General features: G+C 41.8%; 1 protein-coding gene across 1 annotated transcript; it reads right to left on the bottom strand.

Annotated features, from left to right (window-relative positions):
• Positions 1–9983: 9983 nt before the first annotated feature.
• Positions 9984–11909, bottom strand: LOC308290451 (heat shock 70 kDa protein-like; the record flags this gene model as incomplete). The annotated part of the gene is made up of 1 exon (XM_080732293.1): positions 9984–11909. The coding sequence occupies one exon, from the start codon at positions 11907–11909 to the stop codon at positions 9984–9986; it is 1926 nt and encodes a 641-aa protein (XP_080588419.1).
• Positions 11910–16059: the final 4150 nt, after the last annotated feature.

The raw sequence follows: 16059 nt of genomic DNA, 5'->3' as shown, positions 1-16059 counted from the left end.
GTGTTGGTCAGACGGTGAACTAATCGCAGAAGACTGCCTCTTTGGCAACGCCCATCCCAGAAATCTCCTTGGACGAGAGCAAGTTCAGACTGAATAATGGAGTGAAACGAAATGTCAATTCAGACTGAGTGTCAGGCTACAGTTCTGGTTCATCTGGTACATAAATGAGAGAAACCCTCTTTGTAAAGAATACTAGATCCATGCAAGCTAAGACAGAATGTGTCACCATAATATATTTTTGTATTTTTGCTAATTGTCAATTAGCTAGTTAAATGTCCTCCATTCTGTCTTCACAAGCTACAGTATGCACATAAAGTGCCATCGAGCTATAGCTGTGCTGCCCTATAGTGCACCAGCAGCAATCTGATTCATAGCTAATGAATATTGATCAGAATTGCTCTTGCTGCTCCTTGAAGCGCTGTGGTTCATAGATGTAACCACTAGACTGACAGTTGTAAATCACTCTAATAACATACTGGCAGGGTAAGAAGCAGTAGTGTTTTTGTTAGTGTGTTTATTCATTCATGCATGCATGAGTTCAGTACAGTATATACTGTACAGTATGTGTGAGTTCATCAGTATGTACAGTATGTGTTGAGTATCATGTGTGCCATTGGGAACATTTGGCCGTTTTTCGACCTGGCAAAGAACCGGTTTTGGTTCTTTCTCCCGCCTATGGGATGAACCAGAGGTGAGCTTTATTTCCACAGAGAACCGAGTTGGTTTCCGAACCGTAAAAGTTGGTTCGGAACGGGAACCACAACATTCTTGGTTCCTCTGGTTCAATCTGGTTCAATCTGGTGGAACGCAAGCCGTTTCGCGGCCGGTTCTCAAGAACTAACCAAGGTTCCAAGAAAGTTGAACGGCACTGTTTCTTGAGCTAAGGTTCTTTTGGTGGAAAAGGAGCACTCTGACATGGTACAGTATGATTGTGAACTTTACTTTTATGTTATGTGTTTATTTAGAAGGGGCAATGCAGTACTAATGGACATTACATAAATGCAATGTAAATATAACAGATTTAGCAAAGACGCACATTTTCATCCGCAGACTCCCCACACAACACCAGCTGACCGTATAGGCTACTCAAGCACTGTGATTTCAATGATGCATGGTTTCATCATCTGTGTTCTGTGGTGCTATAGTGTAACAGACGTCATCTTGTGATGTGTTGTAAAGCACCACAGACCAGGATTCTCAGTTGAGTTGATTTATTCTGATAAACAGACACACTGTGTACTGTACACTGATATGCTCTTGGACAAGTGATTTCCACATTGTCAAATGCACTTTCATAGCAGAGAAAGACTATGAAGTGCAATAGACAACGTTATTCCCTTAAAGGTCATATGACATCAGATTTTAATTTTTTTCAACATTCAGTGTTTTTATTTTTTATTTTTTGCAATCTGTAGTTTTTTGAATAATTAGGCTCAGAAAAGTGAGTTCATTGGCCTCTGGACGTACGCATCATCGTCCAGGAGAGGGTGTGGTTTTATCACCTTTGCTGTTACTATCCACTGTGTTTGTGTTTTCCAATTTACCATTTACCATTTACCTGTTACTTTCCACTGTGTATTGTTCCAATTGTTACCATTAACATTTACAACTGTGGTTGTTACATTCCAAAAAGGAGGTACAATTAACAGGAAAGTTCCTGAACTACGACACCTACAGGAAACTAGGTATATTATATTTGCAAGTCAAAATGCAACAGAACACAGAGAACAAATCCTGCCATGGCTCCCTGGAGTGGAGTTTTAACATTTGAATACACGTTTTAAGGACCAGGACAAAGACTGTTATGATTGGTAAAAACAGCATGTCATAATTGCTTTAAAGGCAGATGCCAATTTTCCTAAAGTAGCATGGCGCTGCCTGGTAGCACTTGATTCTATTGTCTGATCACAGCGTGCATAGTCCATGCATAATGCAATTCACTCGATTGCTTCAACTGTTCAGGCATCAATCCACCTCGCCGATGTACTTATTTGCACCTGTAACCGCATCTATCCCGCTGTCAACAATTATGAACCTACACGAACCTACATCGGCTATTTTTTGGCTAAGACATAAAAAGACTGTATCAATTAGGTATATTATAACTACCTTTTACCAATAGAGGGTTTAAGTGGTACCGGATATGCAGCTCGTCAAATAAAAGGTGAATTGATCCCAGTGCATGACGGAGGACGATATCACGATAAATTAAATCTCCACGAGTGTTTTTTATCACGATAAACGATAATATCGCTTATCGTCCCATCCCTAGTTGTAAAGCACCACAGACCAGGATTCTCAGTTGAGTTGATTTATTCTGATAAACAGACATACTGTAAATGGTAAATGGTGCATTTATATAGCGCTTTTATCTAAAGCGCTTTACATAGATTGTGCATTACATTCACCCATTCACGCACACATTCATACACCGGTGGCGGAGGAAACCATGCAAGGCACCAACCTACTCACCGGGAGCAATTAGGGGTTCAGACTCTTGCTCAAGGACTCGACATTAACTCAGGGGGAGCCCGGATTCGAACTGGGAACCCTTCGGGAACCCTTCATGCTCTAATAACGGTTTCTCTCTACGGTTTCTCTACCCCTGAGCTATGCCGCCCCATATACTGTACATATACTGTACAATCACTGATCACTGCTCTTGGACATGTGATGTCCACAGTGTCAAATTAGCTTTCATAGCAGAGAAAGACTATGAAGTGCAATCGACAACGTTATTCTCTTAAAGGTCAGATGACATGAGATTTTAATCTTTTTCAACATTCAGTGTTTTGTTTTTTTTGCAATCTGTAGTTTTTTGAATAATTAGGCTCAGAAAAAGTGAGTTAATTGGCCTCTGGACGTACGCATCATCGTCCAGGAGAGGGTGTGGTTTTATCACCTTTGCTGTTACTATCCACTGTGTTTGTGTTTTCCAATTTACCATTTACCATTTACCATTTACCATTTACCATTTACCTGTTACTTTCCACTGTGTATTGTTCCAATTGTTACCATTAACATTTACAACTGTGGATATTACATTCCAAAAAAAGAGGAGATGATTAACAGGAAAGTTCCTGAACTATGACACCTACAGGAAACTAGGTATACCAGTAAGACTCCCTAATCGGGAGATAAGCGACCGTAAGGTCGCAGCGTGATTTTAGGGCAAAATGTGTAGGAGCAGTGTCCAAAAATGTGTTTGAAAAAATGGGCCTGATGGTGGCGCTATATGGGACAGATTCATGTTGATGACATGAGTGTAGACATACTGTGTACCGATTTGCGTGATTTTAGGGCAAAATCTGTAGGAGCAGTGTCCAAAAATGTGTTTGAAAAAATCGTCCTGATGGTGGCGCTATATTGGACAGATCCATGTTGAAGACATGAGTGTAGACCAAGTGTGTACCTATTTGCGTGATTTTAGGGCAACATTTGTAGGAGCAGTATCCAAAAATGTGTTTTGCAAGAATCAGCCTCATGGTGGCGCTAGAAGAGGGCCATGTGAGAATTGAGGGGTGGGGGTAGTGGTTTGGCAGGCAAGGAGTGTGTGTGCAAATTTTGGCATGGATCGGGGCAACGGTGGCGGAGATATGAGAAGGGCAAAGTGACGTGTGACTGACAGACTGACTTACAGCTGTTGGAGGTTTTGATAGTGACTGCGACCTGAGGGTCGCAATTATATTTGCAAGTCAAAATGCAACAGAACACAGAGAACAAATCCTGCCATGGCTCCCTGGAGTGGAGTTTTTTAGTTTTAACATTTGAATACACGTTTTAAGGACCAGGACAAAGGCTGTTATGATTGGTAAAAACATCATGTCATAATTGCTTTAAAGGCAGACGCCAAATGATAAATGCAAAACAAGCGGTTTTGGACATATAAGGTTTCACCTGACAATGACGATATATTTCTCTGATTTTCAAAGGCTACTGTGGGGATAATCACAGTGGAAACATTACTTGCCAGGTCCATTTCATTCACTATAGCAACACAACACTTGGCAGGCGGTACACCGTTAGCAAGCCCTGTAGAAGAGACTGGCTTCAGCAGGCTTTCAATTGGCCTTGACTTGAAAGACGGCGGTCAACTTGATTGACTCCCACTGATTTAATTTTGCACCAATAGTGGATATTTTTAACTTATTTGAAAGACTGATCACAATATCATCATGAAAATCACATTTGTGACAAACTGACAATGCAGCTCAGCTAATGGAATACGGTACGTGTCTAGACTGTCTATCGTGTGCAACATAACATTCATTGGTACATTTATTGGTATTGTTCCATACGCTCTAATGGGAACATGCCTGTGGGTTACTTGATGCTGGGGGAATGTTCTGAATAATAGAATCTGGTCCACTATCAAGGGGAAAAAGCCTATTTTCCTCCCATCCACTTCACGTTCAGTATGACACAATTCTCTCATTTTGAGAACAACTGACTATCCACCCTGGACCAGATCTGCAAACTGCAAAGCAAAATGATCCCAGTCTAGCTGTATGTAGCTGCCATTGTTAACAATTTCTAATTGTATACCCAGTTAGCACGTTCAGGACCTGGACCAATCAGTGACGTCTCGACTGGGGCCAGCTCAAGTCAAACCATGACTATAGTCAGATCTGGCCTCGAATAACCAACATAAATCCTGCCCACGAAAACTGACCTTCTGGATTAATCAGAGAGGGCCCGATCGAGGCCAGATAAATATCATAACTAATCAGATGTGTCCTTACATCAAGATCATCCCCATATTGGGCTGTGATCTTCTGGCCTAGTTCTGAACGTCACAGAAGGACGTTATCATAACGTCATCATGACGTCATTTGGCTTGCAGGGTAAGCTTTGGTGTGATTTCTGTACGATTTTAACCTCTCTTGGTCAGGCCTCATGTATTGTGATAAGCTATAAACAGGACGTAAGGTATGAAGGCAGCTGAGTGTGACAGACTAGTTCAGCCATTTTATCCATGTCATGCCTTGAACTATATTAAGATCACTGCAACATGATGACACAATCATGCATCTCGACCCTGACCAATTGATGGACAAGTCAGAAAAGGTCAAGGGATGCAGAGATGAAGAGGCTCGATGACAAAGAATATGAGCCGCTTCAGAAGCACTAATGGTTGTATGGGATGCTGCTCCCCCTTCGTTGTGCCCGGGATCTTTATAGGTCAAGTTTATTCTCCACGAAAAAATTACCGACAGTACAAAAGCAATGGCCAATGAAGAGCAGCGTTCTAGGTGACATCATCACCAACAAGTGCGACCTGATATACGTAAATAACAACAACACGTTGGCTCGAGACCAGTATGTTATATCAGTACGTTATACCAAAACCTTATAGATCAAGGTTATTCTTCTAAAAAACGACCGACAGTACAAAGGCAGGGCCTTTAACCAATGAGGGAGCAGCAAGCCCACGCTGTTTCGTAGGAACAGTATTACTAGTTGTTGTGGGCTCGCCTGAAAGGCGAGACCAGTATGTTATCTTCATTGTTTATATAGTTCCGTCTCGTGAGTTCCGTCGCAGACAGTACAAAGGCAGGGCCCTTAGCCAATGAGGTGCGGAAAATCCGGGAGTGGTGTTAGCTGGAGTATTGGTTGAGCTTCACATGACAGTTAGCATGCTGCAGAATATAGTCACTAGCGAACCCACACTGTTTCGTAGGAAGCATATTTCTAGTTATTAAATGCAATTGTGAACAATAGCCAAGTAAGATAATGTATCTACTATCCACTGGCCAATCATACGAACCAATGATTTCAATGGTGGAAGCCAGGGGAAACTACAGCCTTTCTTTTCCAGTTAAGTTAGTATGCTGAAATATAATTCAATGGTTCAATGATTATATAAATATACTCAGTATAGACCGGTTTCTGAACTGTCCACGGCCCACTTCCGAGACACAGAGCGAGTAGACAAAGAAGAATTGAGAATTAGTGAGGACTAATTAGTGTGGTTTCCCTAACAGGGAATGGGAGTTTCTCACAGTGACGTCACGTCGTCGTTCTCCGGTCGTTCTGCTTTACGGCAGCTCGGATTGCGGTGATAAAAGGGCATGCCTCTATCTCTACACAATAGAGCCACCACAAGCCTACAACTACTCGTTTTTAAGGTAAAGTTTGTTATGCTACTGTTAGCTGTTTGTCATCATGTTCTCTTGTTAATGTTAAGTCTTTTTTCATTATGGAAATTGCCTTAGATTGGGTAGAGGGGCGAAAAAAAACATGGCATTAGGTGCTAATAGCTACAGGCTGCCTGCCTGTCTGTTTACATAGGGTTAGGCACAACTTCCCACAAGTCTGGTGACAGAAAACGATTTATTTACATGATGACAGAAGAAAGTTAAAGACAAAGCCACCACTCATCAGTAGATAGCCATTATATTACCAAGTGTTAATCCTCTGTAACACAGTGTGTCCGTTTATATCAAGGTATAATCACTCATCATACCTCCACCATAACTTTGACTCTTGGTTGCTAAATCTAATCTTTTCCCACATAGATCAATTGGTAATTATTCTTTTCAAATATAGTTCACATTGTCCCGTATGTCCATCAGCTGCAAATGAGCTTCAGTGAAATAGGCCTACACAAAATTGATAGCTATCCCAGTTTGTTCAATACATAAATCAACATTATTTCAAGGCTACATTTTAAACCACTAGGTCTACTTGGTTTTATACTGTGTTGTTGTGGAATTTTTTTATAGAATACAAGTTAAGTGGGCAATAAGCCAGGCCATATCTATTGTTGTGTTAACTAGCCTACTTTAACTACCATCCACTTGTCATTATTGACTACATAGGCTGATAACCATAATTTATAGGCTCATCTTGCTCCCTCTAGAATAGATGAGCTTCAAATAAATGATAGATAGCCCATTTGTCTGATCTGAAAGATGCCATTATGTTTTGACAGTGGCAAGTGAACATGGCATTGACACATTTAAAATGTTCATAAATGAACATGCAACCATCTTCAACATTCATGCTTTCCATTTAATATACACATGATTATTGCATTTGTTTTATTTATTTAATAATGTTTTGTTTTAGGGCCAACTCAGATGCGTGGTAGATGCAAAGTGGACCTCCATGGGGATGTGAGAGGACCTTCACGACACGAGGGATGTGGAAGCACCATGCTCTTCTGGCTCACAGCATCTGAAAAGGATAACCTTGCTGTCCCTAGATCAGCTCCATAGCAGCTATGGATCACTTGTGTCAAGTCTGCTAAATCAGATTAAACAAGGAGCATTTGTTAAACCTTGGGAGAAACGAAGATGTTGACAGCATCATTGCTCTCATAGTGTATTGTTTTTATTGAATATTTATTACACTAGAGAAAAAGCATGTCCATGTTGTGAAGAATAACCATAACAACAGGCATCATAATACACACACATGTGTGCACCCAGCTAACCCCAAACCTGCAAATAATTGATTTTCTTTTGAACAACTGAAAATTAAATATTCCTCTGTTGTATTTTGCATGAAGGTGAGGGTAAATAGTTTTTCTTGAAACAAAATGTTTGCTTTGTCCTCAACCTGTGAAACATTAAGGGAACAATAACGTTTCTAAACTGCAGCTTTATAATTCTTTACACTCTGTAAATTGCAAATAACGTTTATTAATGTATATTTTAAACAGGATATGCATTGTAAGTTATAAAATGATACCTCAAGATGGACAACTTAAGGCATCCATGTACATTTTAGAAGTGATCAAGATTCTGTCACATTGAGTGGACCATCTGTACATATTCTCCCATAACTGAATGGTACTGTAATTAGTCAGTTTTGCATCGAGCTGGTGCATGACAGGGGTAAAACCATCTTCGACTCCCAAAGTGCTTTACTGTTCCCAGCACAGCATGATGTGCTCTTCAAGCTCCACAAGAGCATATCTTGAATGATGTGTAACCTGTTAAGAGAAATAACAATGAGTGTGTTTTGCTGTATACATAGATGTTTAATTAACGTTGCTAACTCACAGCGGGAGAGACTGTAACATACTGGTTATCTTTCACATATCAAGCATATGTATGATTTATTTTATCTATTTGAGACTATTAGGGGGAATGGGGGATTACGTTGTGGTGATATAATTATCAGCCTATTCAGTTAATAATGACCAGATGAGGTCAGTTTCTAAGTAATTAACCATGTTAACATAACAAAAGATATGGCCCAGACTTGAATATTGCCCACTCAACTTGTATTACATAGAAATGTCCACAACAGCATAAAACCCAGTATGCATAGCCTAGTGGATTCACCTCTGTTAAATCATATGTACACACTTAAAAGTTAAAAAGGCTTTAACACTTGGTAATATAATTTACTGATGAGTGGTGATTTTGTCTTTAACTGTCGACTGTCATCATGTAAATAAATCGTTTTCTGTCACCATACTTGTGGCTCATATGTAAACAGGCAGGCAGCATGTAGCATTATTAGCACCTAATGCCATGTTTTTTCCCCCTCACCCCAATCTAAGGCAATTTCCAAAATGAAAAAAGACTGTTAACATTAACAATAGAACATGATGACAAACAGCTAACAGTAGCATAACAAACTTTACCTTAAAAACAAGTAGTTGTAGGCTTGTGGTGGCTCTATTGTGTAGAAATAGAGGCAGCCCTGTTATCACCTCAAATCGCGCACTGCCGTAAAGCAGAACGACGCGGTGACGTCATGTGAGAAGGAGGTATATAGACGGGTTTCTTGTTTACAAACATTGAGACTAAATGCACAGCTGAATGTATCATGTAATCAATTCCCACCAATCCCCAAACCTGTTGTTTTGGGGAGCGCTGGTTTCATTGGCTAATTTTGGTACCGAACCTGCGCACGCATCTACTTCTTATCAGTGTAACGTGGACCAGAAACCCGTCCATAGTGCTTACTTGTCCGAATTTCATTCTGCGCTACTCCTCCCAGTTTTGGTGCACGCACTTGGGCCATAAGTCAAATCGACCGACTTCATCGGGAATTGTGTGCTTGCATTTAGCTAAGAGTTACGTTATATATACTTTAATTCATTTCTTATTAGTTTATATAAAATGCAAAATTTAACTTTTCCCAAATATGGAGATGACTGACATCGTAGATATCTGATGTCATAGACCACATGAGACTGACAAGGAAGCCAAAAAATGGAAAATGCAGATTTAACAAGTATGTCCATATATGGGCATTCCAAGATATGGGCTTAATTGATGACACCTCTGAATATGGCCTATATTTAAGGGCTCCAATGCCACTCACATGTAACTTGAGAAAGCCCTGTTGGGCGAAACGTTGTTTGTTGGTTGAAAATAAAAAGAAAATACGGGAGAGCATTATATCACTGTTTCCTGGATCCAACACCGTATACAAGTATTGGGGATGTGCATTTGTTTATTCCTTTGGTCTTAATATTGATGACACCAGGGATCTCCATATATGGTCATAAAAGGGACAAGGACTGACACAGAGAGCTCCATATATGGCCAATAATATATTAGTGAATTATTTGTCCCCATTATTAACTTGAATGGGGAAAATTCAAATGGTAAGACAGAATTCATTTGCAAGTGCGACTCGCATCACAGCAACCACAATTGCAATTTCCAAGCATTGCATCTTTCTAGTTATGAGATAAGGTTGAAAATATAGGTGACGTTCTACTATACAGTACATGCAGTTTGAATTTTGAGGCATATTTAATACAGTATACCTTGCAAAAGTATTCAGACCTTTTCTTGTACGATTTTATTATTTTTTTCTTTTTGAGTTCCTTTTCACAGTAGGCACTATACATTATACATATATTTTACTTTTTTCCTTATTAACTTTTCATCTTTTCTCCTTTTTCTTTTTGCCAATCCCCAATGTTGGCATGGGGATCTTTTGATATCCTCCCATTTAGGAGGAGACTAAAGGTGACATGAATTCCATTGTTTTGTCCGGGACTCATTTTGATTTTAGTCAACCTCCTCAATGGTAGGGCCTTGGCCTCCAGAGCTTTCTTGTGCGTCCTCTGTGGAGCTGCTGCCGCCTGCAGGCATTCCTCCTCCTCTGCTGAAGACGGGCTCACACACCTTCTGCAGCTCTTTGAGCCGATGCTCGTACTCCTCTACGTCAGCCAGCTGGTTGCTCTCCATCCAGGAGATGGCCTGTTCACACTGCTCAATGAGCTTCTTCTGCTCCTCTTCGCTGATCTGCCCCCTCATGTTGTCCTCCTGCACCTTGCTCTTCATCCCGAAGGCGTAGGATTCCAGCGAATTCTTTGCAGCGATCCTTTCCCTCTGAGTGTCGTCTTCAGCTTTGAATTTGTCCGCGTCCTGCACCATCTTCTCGATCTCTTCTTTGTTGAGCCGGCCCTTGTCGTTGGTGATGGTAATCTTGCTCTCTTTGCCCGAGCTCTTATCCACTGCGGACACGTTCAAGATGCCATTGGCGTCTATGTCAAAGGTGACGTCGATCTGAGGAACCTGCCTGGGAGCAGGCGGGATTTCCGACAGCTCAAACTTCCCCAACATATTGTTGTCCTTGGTCATGGCTCTCTCTCCTTCATACACCTGGACGAGGACCGCAGGCTGGTTGTCATTGTAAGTGGTGAAGGTCTGGGTTTGTTTGGTGGGGATGGTGGTGTTCCGTCTGATGAGATTGGTCATAACCCCTCCAGCTGTCTCGATGCCCAGGGAAAGAGGCGCCACATCCAGCAGCAGCAGGTCTTGAACATTCTCCGATGTATCGCCTGACAGAATGGCAGCCTGGACGGCAGCTCCGTAAGCCACCGCCTCGTCTGGGTTGATGCTCTTGTTCAGCTCTCTGCCGTTGAAGAAATCCTGCAGGAGTTTCTGTACTTTAGGGATTCTGGTGGAGCCTCCAACCAGGACAATGTCATGAATGGTTCCCTTGTCCATTCTGGAATCTCTGAGGGCTTTTTCCACAGGCTCTAATGTTCCCCTGAAGAGGTCAGAGCACAGCTCCTCAAAGCGAGCTCTGGAGATGGAAGTGTAGAAGTCAATGCCCTCACAAAGAGAGTCAATCTCAATGCTTGCCTGGGAGCTTGAAGACAGCGTTCTCTTAGCCCTCTCACAGGCTGTGCGCAGCCTCCTCAGAGCTCTCTTGTTTTCGCTGATGTCCTTCTTGTGTTTCCTCCTGAACTCCTCCACAAAGTGGTTGACCATAAGGTTGTCGAAGTCCTCTCCACCCAGGTGAGTGTTTCCAGCTGTAGCCTTGACCTCAAAGATACCTTCTTCGATCGTCAGGATGGACACGTCAAACGTTCCGCCGCCCAGGTCAAAGATTAGGACGTTACGTTCCCCTGACTTGACTTTATCAAGTCCGTATGCGATGGCAGCTGCAGTTGGCTCATTGATTATTCTCAGTATATTCAGCCCCGCAATGGTGCCAGCATCCTTTGTAGCCTGCCTCTGGGAGTCATTGAAGTAGGCTGGGACTGTGACGACCGCATTGTTCACCTTCTGGCCCAGGTAGGCCTCAGCGATCTCTTTCATCTTTACCAGGACCATGGAAGAGATTTCCTCTGGGTTGAAGCATTTGTTTTCCCCCTTGTATTCCACCTGCACCTTGGGCTTTCCTTCATCACTCACCACCTTAAAGGGCCAGTGCTTCATGTCCGACTGCACCACTGCATCGTCAAACCTTCGCCCGATCAGTCGTTTGGCATCGAACACGGTGTTGGTGGGGTTCATTGCCACCTGGTTCTTGGCTGCGTCCCCGATGAGTCTTTCGGTGTCGTTGAAAGCCACATAGCTGGGTGTGGTCCTGTTGCCCATGTCATTGGCTATGATTTCTACTTTGCCGTGCTGGAAAACCCCCACGCAGGAGTAAGTGGTTCCCAGGTCAATGCCAATAGCGACACCATGTACTGAAGACATCTTGTATAACTAAGAAATTGAAAGAAATAGTTAAGTACAACTGAGCCTCCTATCTCTTACTTAACAACCTCAAACGATATCTGTGGGGACTGGAAAGATGAAAGCGTTACAAGCTTATTTATTGGCTGCGTGACATCACTGTTAGTTGTGGCATCACAGTGACTGGCCGAGAGGCATTGCGAATGTTTCCAAATATAGAAACACAACACACGTACATATCTCCTTGTATGGGCGTTTGTTAATACACACAAAGTGAAATAAAGAAGCTGTTTGCACCGCTCAATAATAGTCAGTCAGCTATGATGTCAGTCATAGATGGCGGTCAAAGTTTCGTATTGGGAATATTTGGGTGCGGAAATATGGAGACATAGAGATTTACAGATACTAGATACTAGGTCCATTTCGCGGCCCTCACACCTACATGATGTATACGAGTCATAGTGTCAGGGGCTTTGTCAGAGTACCCGTTGTACCCTTCTGTCCGTGTTCCTTTAGTGCCCATATATGGAGATGTATGTTTCTGACTGTCTAACTGTGTCCCTTTTATATCCAAATGTGGAGATCTCAGTATGTGTTAGTCCTTGTCCCTTTATGCCTACATATGGAGGACCCTGATGTCATCGGTATATGCCCATATACTAGAATATCCATATATGGGCACATTGGTTGGATCGGCGGTTCGGGACTCAACCTTGAGGAACAATTTGTATACAGTAAGATTGTTAGTGCAGTATACTTGGAGGCCAGTCGACGTCCTTTTGATTTATTTTATTTTAATTTAAATGTGTGTATACATGTATATTGTATTTGTTTATTTGGAACATATCTCCATTAGCTGCTGCCTGAACAGCAGATAGTCTTCTTGGGGTCCAAGACAACAATATATATAAAAGAACTATAATATATTAATTTCTTAAATGTATAACGCCAACAAATAGTAAAAAGAAAATCTGAAAATAGACTTTAAAAAGAGAGCTGATTTTAAAAGAAAAAATATACAGGCCCTGGCCCTGATAAGGCTTTTTTTAACTATAGACTTGTTTGTCAGAGTTTGCTTGGCTTTCGCCATTAGAGCATCCTTTCATCTATGATTAGTTTTATATGGGCTTAACGGTCAGATGCACGGTTCTGAACAACTGGATCTTCATATATGCCTATATATGGGCTTACAGGGCACCTAGAAGCACACCACCTACGATAGACATAGAAAGGTGGACGCCTCTTCCGGCTCTGGGGCGTCTGTAAAAAAGGATAGGACATTTTTAAGGCAAGCCCACCTCCACAAGCCAGTGAGGCCACACCTTCACAATCCCACAATCTTCTCATGGGACCGTTTGCTCAACGATGAAGACACACGGCAGCAGATGGTCTGCTAAGCTCTCTCAGGCACTTTTGGTGGATAAACATTGGCCTTGCGGATAGTCCACAAAACTTGAATTATAGGTGTTCCGGTTCCTTTCGAAGCACAAAGCAGCATCGCGGTCACACTTGCAGATGTGCCTCTCGCAGCTGGTGAGGCACCGTGCTCCTCGGCACGTTGGTTCTCCATCTTCGCAGTCCCAACTATAAAGGGCTACAACACCGCTGCACGCAGTGGGAGCTCCGGCCCAACAGGAGTCATGTTCCTCACAACATCGGTCGGTTTCATCCACAGGAGACCCCTCGCCTCCCCAACCGCAAAAACAACCATAGTCGCTATATTCATTCCAGGGATCAGCTCCCGGGATAGCACACTTGATGACATTACTGAACTGGATTAGGTTGAAGGGTGCTTCTGATCCCATTCTCTGGGTCTCGTTGCCAGAAGTCAAGACCATTTCCCTTGCCGATGACAAGATGAGGATGAAGGCAATGACTCGTGCTTTCATGATGAAACGTCTAAAGCAGCTTACAAGCGATCCTGTGTCTGAATACCGACTCATGCAAAGTGATTAAATGTGTTTACTTATTTACTTATTTGCTGTTGTCATCACGGTGAGGTCACATCCATGAGTATAAGCCATGCTCAAATATGGAGTTTGGTGGTCAAAGTTAACGTAACGCAAATTCCTTTTAACAGCGCTATTTCTTTGGCGTGCGATTAACGCGCTGTGGTGTTTGTGTAACGGTCCCAGGAAACATAATCTAATTTCCAGCAATTTGTGTTTTGAGTTTGATTAAAGGGATCCCTGGCTAATACGACAAATATGTCTTAATACATTATAATTGTCCTCTATAAATACAAGGTAAAATTAAAAACATCTAAATTATTTTATTTCTTCTAGAAATAGCTAATCTTCACTCAATAGGGGAAATGCTCGTCGCAAGTTGATGATGTCATAAATGTCATTTGTGATCTATCCCTATGGAATTTATGGCATGCATGTGCATATAAAAACAAACGTAATACTTCCTATGGTTAATATGAGCATCAAATCAATATTTCAAATGTGTTTGTGTTTAGTTTTTTTGCACATGCATGCCATAAAAATGACACATGACATTTATGACATCATCAACTTGCGACAGGCATTTCCCCTATTGAGTGAAAGATTAGCTATTTCTAGAAGAAATAAAATATTTAAGGTGTTTTTAATTTTACATTTTGCTGTGACGATTTTGTATTACACTTAGCCCTCTGGAATCCACATTAACTGCCCTGACTAGGCCGTCACTGGTTTTGCCGTCAATTTCCTCTATTGCATCAATAAGTCTGTTTGCACCATTTCAACCCGAAACAGAGTGAAACTGACTGTATTCCACTTTTCCTAATGTATGCTGAAGAAACTGAGACATTCTCACCACTTTGTTCTATCACTGCTCATCATCGTATTAAGTAAACTATGACAGATAACTGCAGATTCAAGAAGTTAAAAGTTATCTCTGACATACAAGTATGTGAAGTGATGTTGTTGTGCCATGCTCAGCAGACTGTGCTAATGTGTATTGTAATATCAAATACAAACATTATATTAAATAAACAAGATAAATAACACAATGTACTACACAGAAAAGTACAAGCGATAGTAATAAAGTGAAAAGTTTTTAGTTTTTGAGATTCAGTGAGATTGAGACCTGCAGGAGCGCTTGTTTTTGGGCGCGAGGTGGAGCAAGCGGTGCCTCCTTCCGGGGACTGCCCATAAGGTGAACTACAAAACATGCGTTCCAGTCCCAATCTCACTGGTACCTCAAAAACACTGCAACATATAGACCTATACATAATATAACAAAAGAAAATCATACACATTAATTGTCACATATATATTTTCCAATGAAAAAGGCTAACCCCTACTGCTAACAAAGATCTATCAGGAAATCATTGGAAGGATCAGACTATTTTCCCTGTATAGTTAAATACACAGTATATAGCTGCTTAATACTTCTGAATGTGAAAACCATTTAAACTATGTCAAATGTCACGTGACCACGGCGGATGCAAATGGTTGTCTACACCGATGAAGTGAATGTGGAAACAATTGCTTTGGACTCTTGACTTTTAATTTAGTCCACACCAGTTTTCTCTCTGAATAAAATGTTGATGCCAAATCTCTCGTCTGAATAGCGCTGTGAATGCAAATGAGGCTAAACTGCTGACGATCCCATAGCCTTGTCTTGGTACTGTGTATTTTCTATTTACAGTACTCGCACCTTGCCAGCTCTACTCAATCAATATGCCATGTGGGGCAACAGACACCCACTCTCTGACTTCAGCACAAACGTGTCGTCTATTGTGAGGTGTGTCGTGCAACCAGGGACATGCTGGGCCCCTGATTCAGCCCGGGAAAAAGAGTTGTAGAGGCCCTCATTGTGCGCTATAGAGAGAGATCTCTCTCTATAGCGCTGCTGCTACTCAAAGATTTGCCATTTCAGATCATGACAAGTGACAAGCCAGTGGGCCGTTGTCGGGTGGAAACCTTGTACGTCCAAAACCGTTTGTTTTGTATTCATCATTTTAAAAATGATTAAAACTAGTGAAAACAGCCGATCTACAAGCACACAACGCCTCGCGCCGCGAGGCGTTGTGTGCTTGTAGATCGGCTGTTTTCACTACTTTTGTGCGACGGCCTTGTATGATGAAGCAGGGCTTTGCTTTGCGAAGAAAATGTACAAATTTGAAACTTGGAGATACAAGGTTTCTGCCCGACAGTGACGATTTACTTTGTTTGCCGCC

This window comes from Nannobrachium achirus, assembly GCF_963921795.1.
Source record: "Nannobrachium achirus genome assembly, chromosome: 8".
In the NCBI taxonomy this organism is placed as follows: domain Eukaryota; kingdom Metazoa; phylum Chordata; class Actinopteri; order Myctophiformes; family Myctophidae; genus Nannobrachium; species Nannobrachium achirus.
Note: the sequence above shows the minus strand (reverse complement) of the source record. Positions and strands in the feature narration are given on the sequence as shown.